General features: G+C 44.4%; 1 protein-coding gene across 1 annotated transcript in view; it reads left to right on the top strand.

The window, feature by feature from the left end:
* Window positions 1–730: 730 nt before the first annotated feature.
* The window catches only part of ARL13A (ADP ribosylation factor like GTPase 13A), a 101,151-nt gene continuing 85,595 nt past the window's right edge, over window positions 731–16,286 (top strand). Inside the window, exon 1 of the mRNA XM_040406283.1 lies at window positions 731–789. Coding sequence (XP_040262217.1) covers window positions 731–789 — 59 coding nt within the window. The remainder of the gene's footprint in view (window positions 790–16,286) is intronic.

Raw genomic sequence — 16,286 nt, 5'->3', positions numbered from 1 at the left:
TGTTACCATGGATCTGCAAAAAAAAAAAAACAGATGGCATACGGATGTCATCCGTGTTTTTTTTTTTTTTGTGGACCGCAAAACGCATACAGCCATGTGCATGTAGCCTAAGTCAGAGGTCTCCGAAAGAAAGGTGGCTATTCTCCTCACCAATGGTTTGAGGACAAGTGAGTGAGGGTCCCCATGCCCGAGATGATGAGCCTCACTGGATAACCCAGCTTTTTTAGGAAGCATGTGGACACACTTCAGATGACCATTCAAAACTTGCATAAGGAGTGTGAAGCATAGCATTAAATAGGCAAAGTCCCTTTGGGAATAAATGTTCATTCTTGCATCTAGTTAAAAGAAAATGTAGCATGCTGTCCAGTTGTGCCAGTTTCTTCAGGAGATCTTTGTATTGCTATGTACAATACATTCTGGTATCCTCCATTTAGTTAGAAAAGTGGTACTGTGTTAGCCAGTAGAAAAATGTCTTAAGTACATAACATGCATAAATAAATAACTAAATAAAATAATAAATACATGCTGTATTGTACTGCATTGAACTATCAGTGACGGCTGGGCCCGTCCCCTGATCAGGCGGGTGCAGCTCCTGCACCCACCCAATCAACCTGCCGTACCTGTATGGCGCTGAAACTCAAGTAATGGTGCTGGTGTCCTATGGGTTAAATTACTTTCAAACAACTGTATATTGACCACAGATTGTCCCTCTTTTGACAGGCACTGGACAATGTTCCACTTGTTTTCTCACTGTTGGCGTTGGGTCCAGATAAAGCAAGAACCAATCAGGTAAGAAATTGCTGTGAAAGGGAGTCTGTCACCAGTTTTATGGTGTCCTAATTAAAGGCAACATACAGTTGTGACAGAGCCCCTTAGCGGAATGCTGGGTCATTTTCTTTAATTGTTGCAACCGTTTTGCTAAAATCTTATTTTGAACAGCTTAAGCGAATACCAAACGAGCCCCCATATTCATGGTGACACAAGTTCCACAGTACTAAACCTGAACCTGGTCACCCGCCTCGGCATGCAAGGGAGGAACGATCGGGCAATCTTGGGCACACATGTAAAGAACACTCATATATAGAAAGATACAAATCATTAGAGATTGTGGATGTTACAGATATTTATACAAAAGCCAGAAATGATATGGGAGCCCAGCCCTAAACAAGCAGGAAAATATCAAAAAATGCCCTCCACAGTGGAACGCAGCGTCACCCGCCTGAAATAACGGCATCGGTACCCAAAATGAACAGCCCAGCAAAAATGACGTCCATAGCGGAATGCACACTCCTGAAAATACAAATCATTATATAGCCCACCTACTTATCATATTCACAATGTGAATGAGAATTGTGCAAAGTACAATCTATCATGATCCTAAATTTATGTCAATCAATAATAAGTGACAAAAATAAAATTATACATTGAATTCTCTGTTCTTTATGCACAGTCGATGGACCGATCTGCACCGAATTTGGCTCATAGGTACATCAGGTGTCTGGGAAAGTTTTAGACCGGGTCTCAGCTCTCTAGGACAGGGATCAGCAACCTTTGGCACTCCAGCTGCATTTAAACTTACTGGGCTGTTCTTATATTTCCCATAGAAGTGGAAGAAGGATTCTGGCAGTTGTAGTTTCAGAACAGCTGGAGTGCCGGAGGTTGCTGATCCCTGCTCTAGGTCACATGACCCTTATCAGCCAATAAAAGCACTCAGATCCGTCAGTCTCCACATACACACCGTTTTACACCAGGTTTCCATAACAATCCAGCAATTTTTCTTCACTGCCATTTTTCTTCACGGTCACCTGACAGAACAACAGACGTGCAGGTTGGGAGACACCTGGGAAATAGTGACCATAAAGTAATAACCTTCGAATTATCATTCAAAAGAGCGTTTCTACATGGAGGAACAAAAATACTAAACTTCAAAAAAGCTAAATTTAGCCAACTAAGAGAGGCCATAGGCCTAACTAACTGGGACAAAGTCTTCAAAAATAAAAATACAGCCAAGAAATGGGATATCTTTAAAAGCATCCTAAAATCTCATTGTGAGATGTACATACAGTATGGGAATAAAAGGTTAAGGAACAAAAAGAAACCAATGTGGATAAACAGAACTGTAAAGAAAGCAATAAATGACAAAAAGAAAGCATATAAAACACTAAAACAGGAGGGTAGCACGGAAGCACTGAAAAACTATAAGGAAAAAAATAGAACATGTAAAAAACAAATAAAAGCGGCCAAACTAGAGACCGAGAGATTAATTGCCAAAGAGAGTAAAACTAACCCGAAAATGTTCTTCAATTATATAAATGTTAAAAAGTATAAATCTGAAAGTGTCGGCCCTTTAAAGAGTAATGAGGGAGGAGTCGCAGAGAGTGATGAGGAGAAAGCAAAGCTGTTAAATGGAAAATAAATTGTCAGATGACATGCAGAATGTAAAAATAAATTCCCCATTAAAAGTGTCTTGTCTGACCCAGGAAGAAGTACAACAGCGGAAAGATTAAAATAGACAAATCTCCAGGACCGGATGGCATACACCCCCGTATCCTAAGGGAATTAAGTAATGTCATAGCCAGACCCTTATTTCTGATATTTGCAGACTCTATACTGACAGGGAATGTCCCACAGGATTGGCGCATGGCAAATGTGGTGCCAATATTCAAAAAGGGTCCAAAAACAGAGCCTGGAAACTATAGGCCAGTAAGTTTAACATCTGTTGTGGGTAAACTGTTTGAAGGTTTTCTGAGAGATGCTATCTTAGAGCATCTCAACGGAAATAAGCAAATAACGCCATATCAGCATGGCTTCGTGAGGGATAGGTCATGCCAAACTAATTTAATCAGTTTCTATGAGGAGGTAAGTTCTAGACTTGACAGCAGCGAATCAATGGATGTCGTATATCTGGACTTCTCCAAAGCATTTGACACTGTACCACATAAAAGGTTAGTATATAAAATGAGAATGCTTGGACTGGGAGAAAAAGTCTGTATGTGGGTAAGTAACTGGCTCAATGATAGAAAACAGAGGGTGGTTATTAACGGTACACACTCAGATTGGGTCACTGTCACTAGTGGGGTACCTCAGGGGTCAGTATTGGGCCCTATTCTCTTCAATATATTTATTAATGATCTTGTAGAAGGCTTGCATAGTAAAATATCAATTTTCGCAGATGACACTAAACTGTGTAAAGTAATTTACACTGAAGAGGACAGTATACTACTACAGAGGGATCTGGATAGATTGGAGGCTTGGGCAGATAAGTGGCAGATGAGGTTTAACACTGACAAATGTAAAGTTATGCACATGGGAAGGAATAATGCAAGTCTCCCGTACATACTAAATGATAAAACACTCGGTAACACTGACATGGAAAAGGATCTAGGAAATTTAATAAAACAGCAAACTAAGCTGCAAAAACCTGTGTCAGGCAGCTGCTGCCAAGGCCAATAAGATAATGGGTTGCATCAAAAGGGGCATAGATGCCCGTGATGAGAACATAATCCTACCACTTTACAAATCGCTAGTCAGACCACACATGGAGTACTGTGTACAGTTCTTGGCTCCAGTGAACAAGGCAGACATAGCAGAGCTGGAGAGGGTCCAGTGGAGGGCAACTAAAGTAATAACTGGAATGGGGCAACTACAGTACCCTGAAAGATTATCCAAAATTAGGGTTATCCACTTTAGAAAAAAGACGACTGAGGGGAGATCTAATTACTATGTATAAATATATCAGGGGTCAGTACAGAGATCTATCCCATCATCTATTTATCCCCAGGACTGTGACTGTGACGAGGGGACATCCTCTGCGTCTAGAGGAAAGAAGGTTTGTACACAAACATAGAAAAGGATTCTTTATGGTAAGAGCAGTGAGACTATGGAACTCTCTGCCTGAGGAGGTGGTGATGGTGAGTACAATAAAGGAATTCAAGAGGGGCCTGGATGTATTTCTGGAGTGTAATAATATTACAGGCTATAGCTACTAGAGAGGGGTCGTTGATCCAGGGAGTTATTCTGATTGCATGATTGGAGTCGGGAAGGAATTTTTTATTCCCCTAAAGTGGGGAAAATTGGCTTCTACCTCACAGTATTTTTTTTTTGCCTTCCTCTGGATCAACTTGCAGGATGACAGGCCGAACTGGATGGACAAATGTATTTTTTAGGCTTTATGTACTATGTTATGTACTATGTTACTATGTTACCTTTTAAAGGGGCAGAAAGCTGTTGATGACACGGTTTAGGGGGCGGGGTACTGTGGAGGTCACTAATAAATAGGTGGGCACTGTAGAGGTTACTGTTACGGGGCAGGGGATTGTGGCGTTCACTATTAAAGGGGCAGCTGCTGTGGAGGTCACTGTTAAAGGGTTTCTACCATCAGAGTTTATGTCAGCACTACATAACAGTGTGTTTTTTAGATTTGTCCCTGCAGCCGTTCTGATAAAATAAGCACTTTCATAATATGCTAATGAGCCTCTAGGTGCTATGTGGGCATAGATTCAGCACCTACAGGCTCAGTCCACTCACCCTTTATCCCGCCCAGGTCCTCCGTTCTGCCCGTCCTCTTGATTGATGCCCAAGTTCCATGCATCGTTGAGGAAATCCTGCACCTGCGCCGTTCACCTCTGTATTCGGCGCAGGCGCAGTGAGTGAAGGCCGCAACTACGTCACAGTGAGGAAGCCGGCACCAGGATTGGTAACTTAAGGGGGTGGGGTACTGTGAAGGTGACTGTTAAAGGGGCGGCGCTGTGGAGGTCACACTTTAAGGGGGCGGGGCATTGTGGGGGTCAGTGTAAAGGGATGGGATGCTGTGGAGGTCACTGTTAAGGGGCGGAGTGCTGTAAAGGTCACAGTTATGGGGGATACTGTATCTTTTAACAACACAAACAAACAGAGCCATGTCATCCTGTGCAGAGCCATGTCATCCTGCTAGTATATCTCTTATCATAGATAGATATAATATATATAATTAGTAGAAGGACCCGGCTTTGCATGAGTATATTTCATCTATTTAATTTAATGTTTCTGTGTGTCGTTAAAAGATAGACAGTATCCCCCATAAGAGTGACCTTTAAAGCACCCCACCCCCTTAACGGTGAACTCCGCAGCCTCCCTTCTCATCCCTTAACCCTGACCCACCCCACAGTGACCTCCACAATGGCCTGCCCCTTTAACAGTGACCTCTACAGCCTCTAAATAGGCTAAACCCTGGTTCTCTAACTTAGCATTCCCCCTCTCGTTACCCGCCCAGCCCTGTTCCTACTCAACTCTCGATCTTATCTCTGACCCACTCTCCAGCCGCTTCTGGTGAATCAAAAAAACATGTTTTATTTTCCCATTCTAGCCTCAACTTGGCCGGGAACAACATCGAGTATTTCACATTCTTTGATCGCAATAGTTTTTTCACTTCAAGGAATCGGCTTCTTTCATTTACCGTTTCTTTTGCGTAGTCAGGAAACACCATTATTGTTGTATCTAAATATTCCAGCCTCCCCCTCCTCCTTACCCTATGCAATATCTCCTCCTTATCTCTAACCGATCAAAAATTTATCATCATTACTCTCAGTCTTGTTCCTGGGGGGGGTATCTTTGCCGATATCCTATTTGCCCTTTCCACAAAGTTTTTGTAATCGGAGATGCCCTGGCCCAGTTGTTCTATCAACCATGTTTGTATGAAGGCGCGGGGGTCTTGCCCCTCCGCGCCTTCTGGGATTCCAAGGCATCTCAGATTAACCATCCTAGAACTGTTGTCTAAATACAGTAATTTGTTTTTTAGTTCCTTCTTTTCTGCCATTAAAAATGTATTTTCTTTGGCTACAGTCTGCATAAAGTCTTCCACATCTGATGTCCTTTTTTCCACTTCCATCAACCTATCTTTATATTTTTGTACATCCGCCCTAAGGAGTCCCACCGACTCCCTAATGTTCCCAGTCTGGAGAGAGAGGTCCTGTATCGCCAGATTAAATTTTTTTATTTCTTGAAATATATCTTGCAGGCTTGGAGCCTGCTCTGGGGTATTTTTTTTCCACCTCGTTTATCAGTTTTTTGCCTCTCTCCCCTGACTGCGAGCCCTCCTCAGATAGCACAAGGCCAGAATTTTCCCTCAGAAGAACTTCTCCCTCTTGATCTAAAGACCCATCTTCTTTCTTTTTCTTTGTGGGGCTGATCTGTCCATGCATATTAGTCAAAAGGAGCTGCCTTGAACTTTCAATTCTTTTGGGCATTGGAGAGACCAAAGTGTTCAGCTCCGATTGTCCCTTTGACTTTTTCCCTGTACCCTGTCTCGCCATCTCCTTGCCTCTCCCCTAACCACCCTTCCCTCCTCCCCCGGCAGCCCCAAGATGTTCACCAATATAGAGACCAGCAAAGGGGGGGGGGGGGGGGGGAGGGGGGGATGTACCCATGCAACCCCAGCAATGGAAATCATATTAACTCACACACAAGCGGTCTTATACTTAGAATGCCCTTCGTTGCCTATAGCAACCAATCAGAGCTCATATTAATGACCTGTAGCAAAATAGAAGCTGAGCTGTGATTGGCTGCTATATGAAACCTGATGAATTTCCAGGCTAACTGCCACAACAGACAATGGCTCCTGTAGTTTGGCAGTTAGGTTACTAAGCGTATTTTTTGTGCAAATAATTGGGAAGCGCGGGATGAACATTTCCTCTCAAAACATAGTCTATGATGTTCCCGGAGTCACAGGAGGCGGCTGTACAAAATATTTTGATTGTAAATGCAACGGTGCGGATTCCTTTAGCGGACATACATACACTCAGCTTTATATATTAGATATATATAATCTCTATCTATCTTCTATTAGTGCTGTAGATGTCACTGTTAAGGGAGCGGGGTACTGTAGCAGTTACTGTTAAAAGGGACAGCTGCTGTGGAGGTCACTGTTAAGGGGTTGGGTTATTGTGGAAATCACTGTTAAGGAGATGGGGTACTGTGGAGGTCACTAATAAAGGGACGGCTGTTGTGAGACGGCTGTTGTGAAGGTCACTCTTAAGGCAGCAGGGTACTGTGAGGTCACTGTTAATGGAGCGGGGTACTGTGGAGGTCTCTGTTAAGGGAGCAAGGAATGGTGGAGGTCGCAGTTAAGAGGATGGTCTACTATGGAGGTCAGTGTTAAGGAGTGGGCCCCTGTGAAGGTCACTGTCAAGGGGGTGGGGTGCTGTGGACGTCCCATTTTAAAGAGGCGGGGCACTGTGGGTGGGGTCAGTGTTAAGGGGTGAGGTGCTGTAGGGGTCACTCTTATGGGGGATACTGTTGATATCTTTGAACAACACACAGAAACATTAAATGAAATAGATGAAATATACCAGTGCGAAGCTGGGTCCTTCTGCTAGTGTGTGTGTATATACAGTGCTGCCCATAATTATTCATACCCCAGGCAAATTTTGACAAAGTTACTTTTATTCAACCAGCAAGTAATTTTTGGACGGGAAATGACATAGGTGTCTCCCAAAATAATAAGACGATGTACAAGAGGCATTATTGTGGAAAAAAAAACATTTCTCAGCTTTTATTTACATTTGAGCAAAAAGTGTCCAGTCCAAAATTATTCATACCCTTCTCAATAATCAATAGAAAAGCCTTTATTGACTATTACAGAAATCAAACGCTTCCTATAATTGCAGACCAGCTTTTTGCATGTCTCCACAGGTATGTTTGCCCATTCATCTTTAGCAATGAGCTCCAAATCTTTCAGGTTGGAGGGTCTTCTTGCCATCACCCTGATCTTTAGCTGCCTCCACAGATTCTCAATTGGATTCAAGTCTGGACTCTGGCTGGGCCACTCCAAAACGTTAATGTTGTTGTCTGCTAACCATTTCTTCACCACTTTTGCTGTGTGTTTTGGGTCATTGTCATGCTGAAATGTCCACTGGTGCCCAAGGCCAAGTTTCTCTGCAGACTGCCTGATGTTGTCATTGAGAATCCTCATGGATTGCTCTTTTTTTTATGGTGCCGTTTACTGTGATTAGGTTCCCTGGTCCATTGTCTGAAAAACACCCCCAAAGCATTAGGTTCCCACCACCATGTTTGACAGTGGGGATGGTGTTCTTTGGGTTGAAGGCTTCTCTTTTTTTACGCCAAAGGAAGGAAACATCATTGTGACCAAACAATTCAATTTTTGTTTCATCTGACCATAACACAGAAGACCAGAAGTCTTCTTCTTTGTCCAGATGAGCTTTTGCAAAGGCCAAGCGACCTTTTGTGTGCCTTATCTGGAGAAGTGGCGTCCTCCTTGGTCTGCATCCGTGGAACCCAGCAGTGTGCAGTGTCCGTTGGATTGTCTGCCTTGAGACATTGCCACCAGCAGAGCCCAGATTCGTGGGGATCCTTGGATTCTTTTTCACCTCTCTAACTATCCTCCTGGCCAGCACAGGTGTCACTTTTGGCTTCTAACCACATCCTCTGAGATTTTCCACAGTGCGGAACATCTTGTATTTTTTGCTCAAATGTAAATAAAAGCTGAGAAATGTTTTTTTTTTCCACAACAATGCCTCTTGTACATCGTCTTATTATCTTTTGGGAGACACCTATGTCATTTCCCGTCAAAAAATTACTTGCTGGTTGAATAAAAGTAACTTTAAGTAAAAATTTGCCAGGGGTATGAATAATCAGGGCTTTTTTTCTGGCGGAATGCACCGGAACGGCGTTCCGCCACCTTTTGACATCACAGCCTGCCATGCTCCAGCATCGCAGGCTGCGATGTATCAGCGGGGAGGGACTGGGAGGAGGAGCTGGGGGCCGGTGCGTTCACTGTGCTCCGGCCCCGCCGCTCCAGTACAGTTATAAAATGTGTAATTCAATTAATAATGATTCATGCTGCCCCCTCTGTAGTATAACATTCAATATATCCTACTCACAGGGCTACTGTTATATCGTAATGCAGGCCGGCCGGGATGAGCGGCAGAGTGACTGACTGACGTCACGTGCCTGCCCGGCCTACTTTATGAATGAAGCAGGCGGCGCAGGCAGTCACTCTGCCGCTCGTCTGCCCAGCCGGCCTGCATTACGATATAACAGTAGCCCTGTGAGTAGGATATATTGAATGTTATACTACAGAGGGGGCAGCATGAATCATTATTAATTGAATTACACATTTTATAACTGTACTGGAGAGGCAATGGGGGGTCTGTGGATGACACTGTTAAGGGGTGGGGGGGGGTCTGTGGATGGCACTGTTATGGGGTGGGGGGGTCTGTGGATGGCACTGTTATGTGGTGGGGGGGTCTGTGGATGGCACTGTTAAGGGGGGGTCTGTGGATGGCACTGTTATGGGGTGTGGGGGGGTTCTGTGGATGGCACTGTTATGGGGTGGGGGGGGTCTGTGGATGGCACTGTTATGGGGTGTGGGGGGGTCTGTGGATGGCACTGTTATGGGGTGGGGGGGGTCTGTGGATGGCACTGTTAAAGGGGGTCTGTGGATGGCACTGTTATGGGGTGGGGGGGGGGGGCTGTGGATGGCACTGTTATAGGATGGGGGATCTGTGGATGCCATCCCCAGATCCCCCATTAACAGTGCCATCCCCAGATCCCCCATTAACAGTGCCATCCCCATCTGGGGGGTTTCTTTGCTGGGCTGGACTTTTATAGCCCCCCAAATTTTACTTGCATCCCTGTTCTCTAAAGGGGTGGTTTTAGGGGGCGGTCCTAGAGGTGGGTAGGGGCATGGCCAGGGGAGGGGGGGGGTGAGTTCCACCACCTTTTCTCTGAGAAAAAAAGCCCTGTGAATAATTATGGGCAGCACTGTATGTGGGGGGTTTATGTATGTATGTATGTATGTATGTATGTATGTATGTAATTGTGTGTGTGTGTATGTATATATATATATATAGTACAGACCAAAAGTTTGGACACACCTTCTCATTCAAAGAGTTTTCTTTATTTTCATGACTATAAAGGCATCAAAACTATGAATTAACACATGTGGAATTATATACATAACAAACAAGTGTGAAACAACAGAAAATATTTCATATTCTAGGTTCTTCGAAGTAGCCACCTTTTGCTTTGATTACTGCTTTGCACACTCTTGGCATTCTCTTGATGAGCTTCAAAAGGTAGTCCCCTGAAATGGTCTTCCAACAGTCTTGAAGGAGTTCCCAGAGATGCTTAGCACTTGTTGGCCCTTTTGCCTTCACTCTGCGGTCCAGCTCACCCCAAACCATCTCGATTGGGTTCAGGTCCGGTGACTGTGGAGGCCAGGTCATCTGGTGCAGCACCCCATCACTCTCCTTCATGGTCAAATAGCCCTTACTTTCAAAGTTTTCCCTGTTTTTCGGCTGACTGACCTTCATTTCTTAAAGTAATGATGGCCACTCGTTTTTCTTTACTTAGCTGCTTTTATCTTGCCATAATACCAATTCTAACAGTCTATTCAGTAGGACTATCAGCTGTGTATCCACCTGACTTCTCCTCAACGCAACTGATGGTCCCAACCTCATTTATAAGGCAAGAAATCCCACTTATTAAACCTGACAGGGCACATCTGTGAAGTGAAAACCATTTCAGGGGACTACCTCTTGAAGCTCATCAAGAGAATGCCAAGAGTGTGCAAAGCAGTAATCAAAGCAAAAGGTGGCTACTTTGAAGAATCTAGAATATGACATATTTTCAGTTGTTTCACACTTTGTTATGAATATAATTCCACATGTGTTAATTCATAGTTTTGATGCCTTCAGTGTGAATCTACAATTTTCATAGTCATGAAAATAAAGAAAACTCTTTGAATGAGAAGGTGTGTCCAAACTTTTGGTCTGTACTGTATATATAAGCAAAAATATAAACGTAACACTTTCAGTTTTGCTCCAATTTTGCATGAGCTGAACTCAAAGATCTGAAACATTTTGTACATACCCAAAAGACCCATTCCTCTCAAATATTGTTCACAAATCTGTCTAAATCTGTGTTAGTGAGCACTTCTCCTTTTCCGATATAAGCCATCCCACCTCACAGCTGTGGCATATCAAGGTGCAGATTAGACAGCATGAATATTGCACAGATGTGCCTTAGACTGTCCACAATAAAAGACCACTCTGAAATGTGCACAGTTTTGCCTTACTTGGGGGGGGGGGGGGGAAACCAGTCAGTATCTGGTGTGGCCACCATTTGCCTCACACAGTGCAACACATCTCCGTCGCATAGAGTTGATTGATTGTGGCCTGTGGAATTTTGGTCCACTCCTCTTCAATAGCTGTGTGAAGTTGCAGAATATTGGCAGGAACTGGAACACGCTGTCGTATATGCCGATCCAGAGCATCCCAAACATGCTCAATGGGTGACATGTCCGGTGAGTATGCTGGCCATGCAAGAACTGGGATGTTTTCAGCTTCCAGGAATTGTGTACAGATCCTTGCAATATGGGGCCGTGCATTATCATGCTGCAACATGAGGTGATGGTCGTGGATGAATGGCACAACAATGGGCCTCAGGATCTCGTCACGGTATCTCTGTGCATTCAAAATGCCATCAATAAAATGCTTATTGTCCATAACATACACCTGCCCATACCATAAACCCACTGCCACCATGGGCCACTCGATCCACAACGATCCATGACGTCAGCAAACCGCTCACCCACATGACGCCACACACGCTGTCTGCCATCTGCCCTGAACAGTGAAAACCGTGACTCATCCGTGAACAGAACGCCTCTCCAATGTGCCAGACGCCATCGAATGTGAACATTTGCCCACTCAAGTCGGTTTCGATGACGAACTGCAGTCAGGTCCAGACCCCGATGAGGATGACGAGCATGCGGATGAGCTTCCCTGAGACAGTTTCTGACAGTTTGTGCAGAAATTATTTGGTTATGCAAACCGATTCTTGCTGCAGATGTCCGTGTGGCTGGTCTCGGACGATCATGGAGGTGAACATGCTGGATGTTGAGTTCCTGGGCTGGTGTGGTTACACGTGGTCTGAGGATGTGAGGCCGGTTGGAGACTGCCTATGGTAGAGAAATGAACATTCATTGTATGGGCAACATTCCTGCAGTCAGCATGCCAATTGCATTGTGCAGTTTGATCACACAGTACATTTCAAAATGGCCTTTTATTGTGGGCAGTCTAAGGCACACCTGTGAAATATTCATTCTGTCTAATCAGCACCTTGATATGCCACACCTGTGAGGTGGGATGGATTATCTCGGCAAAGGAGAAGTGCTCACTAACACAGAATTGTGAACAATATTTGAGAGTAATGGGTCTTTTGTGCATGTAGAAAATGTTTCAGATCTTTGAGTTCAGTTCATGCAAAATGGGAGCAAAACCGAAAGTGTTGCGTTAGATTTTTTTTTTATATTTCTGTTGTCTGCCTGTTCTTTATGCACGGCCGAAAAACTGGACCGATCTGCACCATATTTGGCACATAGGTACATCAGCTGCCCGGGAAGGTTTTAGATCGGGTCTCAGCTCTCTAGGACGTACCGTTCCTGAAATAATCCCAAAAACTGTTTTAGCCAATAGGAGCTCGCAGCTTCACTCATTTTAACTGCCATACACACGTTCACATGACACTTATCAGCCAATAGATACTCGCAGGTCCTTCAGTCTGGACATAGTTACACCAGGTTTCCATAACTACTCAGCCATTTTTCTTCACTGTTAGAGGTCACTGTTAAGGGGAGAGTTGCTACGGATGTCACATTTTAAGGGGGCAGGATGCTGTGGAGGTCTTATATTAAGGGGGCATGGTGCAGTGGGGGGGGTCACTGTTAAAAGGGAGGGGCACTTTACAGGTCAATGTTAAGGGGAGGGCCGCTGTGGGGGGGTTCACTGTTAAGGGGGCAGGGCTCTGTCAAGGTCACTTTTAAGGATTAGATTGCTGTGAAGGGTCACTGTAAAGGCTGCGGGCCACTGTGGACATCAATGTTAAGGTGGCGAGGTGCTGTAGAGGTCACTGATAGGGGGGCGGGCCGCTGTGCAGGTCAGTTAAGCGATGGGGTCCTGTAGATGTTACTTTAAGGGGGCAGGGCATTGTGAGGTGACTTAAGGGGCCAGGTCACTGTTAAGGGGCAGGCCACTGTGTAGGTCAGTGTAAAGGGGGCACTGTGTATTATAATTATTAATATTAATTATTTTATTTATTATTTATTATTTATTTATCATTATTTATTATTATCCAAATAACTGGACCAATCTGCACAAAATTTGGCACATAGTTACATCAGGTGTCATAGGAAGGTTTTAGACCAGATCTCGGCTCTCTAGAACGTACTGTTCCTGAGATATTCCCAAGAAATATATTAGCCAATAGGAGCTCGCAGCTTCACTCACATTCTAACTGCCATACACACGTTCACATGACCCTTATCAGCCAATAGAAGCTCGCAGGTCATTTAGTCTCGACACAGTTTTACACTAGGTTTCCCCAACAACCCAGCCATTTTTCTCCACTGCTATAGGTCACCTCTAAAGGGGCAGGGTGCTGTGGATAACACCATTAAGGGAGTGGAGCGCTGTGGAGGTCAAGGTTAATGGGACTGTCTGCTATGGAGGTCAATGTTAAGAAAATGGGGCACTGTAGAGGTCACTGTTAAGGGGTGGGTTATTGTGGAAATCACTATTAAGGGGACTTGGTACTGTGGAGGTCACTGTTACCCCACTGTGTTTCAGACACAGTGGTGGTAGGCATCTGCTCGTCGTAAGCTGTGGCAAACTGAGTACACATTTTTCCTGGTTATAACTTAACTTGTCTGCCCTTTAAGAGGGAGGAAAACATTCCCCCATTTTTCCTTGATAGTGAGGGTCTAAAAGCATGGGTATCTAGTTATCATCAGACTGCTTGATGTCACTGATCCTCTTGTCACCGCATAAGCGAGCATACAGGTTGCCATTCTGGCCAGCATGCCTGAGGAGCCAGTTCCTTCCACCCCCTCCCCCACTGAGACGATTGGGTGTCATGTCCGGTGTCAACATCCTCTTGGAAGAACAACTCACACTACCCCTCCGTCCACAAAACAAATTTATTCAGCGCTGATTGGCTTTATGGAAAAAATAAAAATAAAAACAGACCTCGCTGTTGCGGTCCACAAAACACGAATTCACAAAAAATACAGATGACGTCCATACACATTCTGTATTTTGTGGAAAGGAACAGCTATCCTTGTCCTTAATATGGACAATAATAGGACATGTTCTATATACATTTTTTAAAAAAATTTGCGGGCCCATTGAAATGAATAGTTCCACATAAAGTCCACCAAAAAAACAATAAACAGAATAGACTATGATCATAAAGTCGTACGTAACACAAAAATGGTACCAATAAATAGAGATGGCCTTGCAGTTCGCCCGGTGGTCGTTTTGCGGCGAACTTTGCATGTTCGCTATCGCTATTCGCCGAACATGCGAACATATGACGATATTCGCACCGACCATATTCTTTTACATTGTGTAGAACTTTGACCCATGACACATCCATCAGGTGGTACAGGACAGCCAATTGAGAAGTTTCAGCACATGGGCACACCCCCTACCTTATAAATAAACCTGATCTGGCCACCATTTTACATTCAGTCTTTTGCTAGTGTAGGGAGAGGTTGCTGTGTGGAGCAGAGACAGACTGTTAGGGACACCAAACGCTAGCTAATAGGGCCGCAAAAGTCCTTTTAAAGGACTGGTATAGGTGTGCTATCGATAGGTGTGATACACAGATGGAATGTGTTATAATGAGTCAAAAACATTTTGAGGGATATCTTTTAGGGTCCATTCACATGTCCGCAAAATGGGATCCGTGCTTCAGTTTCAGCAAAAAAATAGAACATGTCCTATTCTTGCTCGCAATTGCGGACAAGATTAGGCATTTTCTATTATAGTGCCGGCGATGTGCGGTCCACAAATTGCGGAATGCACATTGCCAGTGTCTGTGTTTTGCGGATCTGTTATTTGTGGATCCGCAGAACACTTACGGACGTGTGAATGGTCCCTCAGGCCTCATTCAGGCGGCTGTATGCTATCCGCAAAAATGCGGATCAGTATTTTTGCGGACAGTACAGCAAGTCCGTAAAAAAAACAGATAGCATTCAGTATTTTTGTGGACCCATAGACTTCAATGGGGCCATGTCCTGATTTTCACGGACAAGTATAGGACATGTTTCATTTGTTTTGCAGAACCGTGGAATAGAAAAGGGCCCCATAGAAGTGAATGGGTCAGCATCTAATCTGCAAAAAACTGATCCACATTTTTGCGGATAGCATATGGCCGTCTGAATGAGCCCTTAATAGTAACATTATTAAACATGAACAGGAATCCAGCCCGGCATACCACGGACCGCTCTCGGCCGCGGAACACGGCCGTGTGCATTCGGCCTTGCTGTGAAGTGGAGGATAATCCACACAGCTGAGACTGCTGGCTGGGTTTTTATAGCCCAAACCAAAACCCGGCCTGGAACGTGGGGAGCAGCCACCTACCCTGCACTAGACTAAAAACGTCCGGGAGGTGGTTCTATATTTCTGAATGGACGTTCCTGAACGTCTACAGGGAGTGCAGAATTATTAGGCAAATGAGTATTTTGACCACATCATCCTCTTTATGCATGTTGTCTTACTCAAAGCTGTATAGGCTCGAAAGCCTACTACCAATTAAGCATATTAGGTGATGTGCATCTCTGTAATGAGAAGGGGTGTGGTCTAATGACATCAACACCCTATATTAGGTGTGCATAATTATTAGGTAACTTCCTTTCCTTTGGCAAAATGGGTCAAAAGAAGGACTTGACAGGCTCAGAAAAGTCAAAAATAGTGAGATATCTTGCAGAGGGATGCAGCACTCTTAAAATTGCAAAGTTTCTGAAGCGTGATCATCGAACAATCAAGCGTTTCATTCAAAATAGTCAACAGGGTCGCAAGAAGCGTGTGGAAAAACCAATGCGCAAAATAACTGCCCATGAACTGAGAAAAGTCAAGCGTGCAGCTGCCAAGATTCCACTTGCCACCAGTTTGGCCATATTTCAGAGCTGCAACATCACTGGAGTGCCCAAAAGCACAAGGTGTGCAATACTCAGAGACATGGCCAAGGTAAGAAAGGCTGAAAGACGACCACCACTGAACAAGACACACAAGCTGAAACGTCAAGACTGGGCCAAGAAATATCTCAAGACTGATTTTTCTAAGGTTTTATGGACTGATGAAATGAGAGTGAGTCTTGATGGGCCAGATGGATGGGCCCGTGGCTGGATTGGTAAAGGGCAGAGAGCTCCAGTCCGACTCAGACGCCAGCAAGGTGGAGGTGGAGTACTGGTTTGGGCTGGTATCATCAAAGATGAGCTTGTGGGG

The sequence above is a fragment of the Bufo bufo genome, chromosome 8 (genome assembly GCF_905171765.1).
Source record: "Bufo bufo chromosome 8, aBufBuf1.1, whole genome shotgun sequence".
Taxonomy (NCBI): domain Eukaryota; kingdom Metazoa; phylum Chordata; class Amphibia; order Anura; family Bufonidae; genus Bufo; species Bufo bufo.
This window is presented reverse-complemented; position numbering and strand designations above follow the sequence as displayed.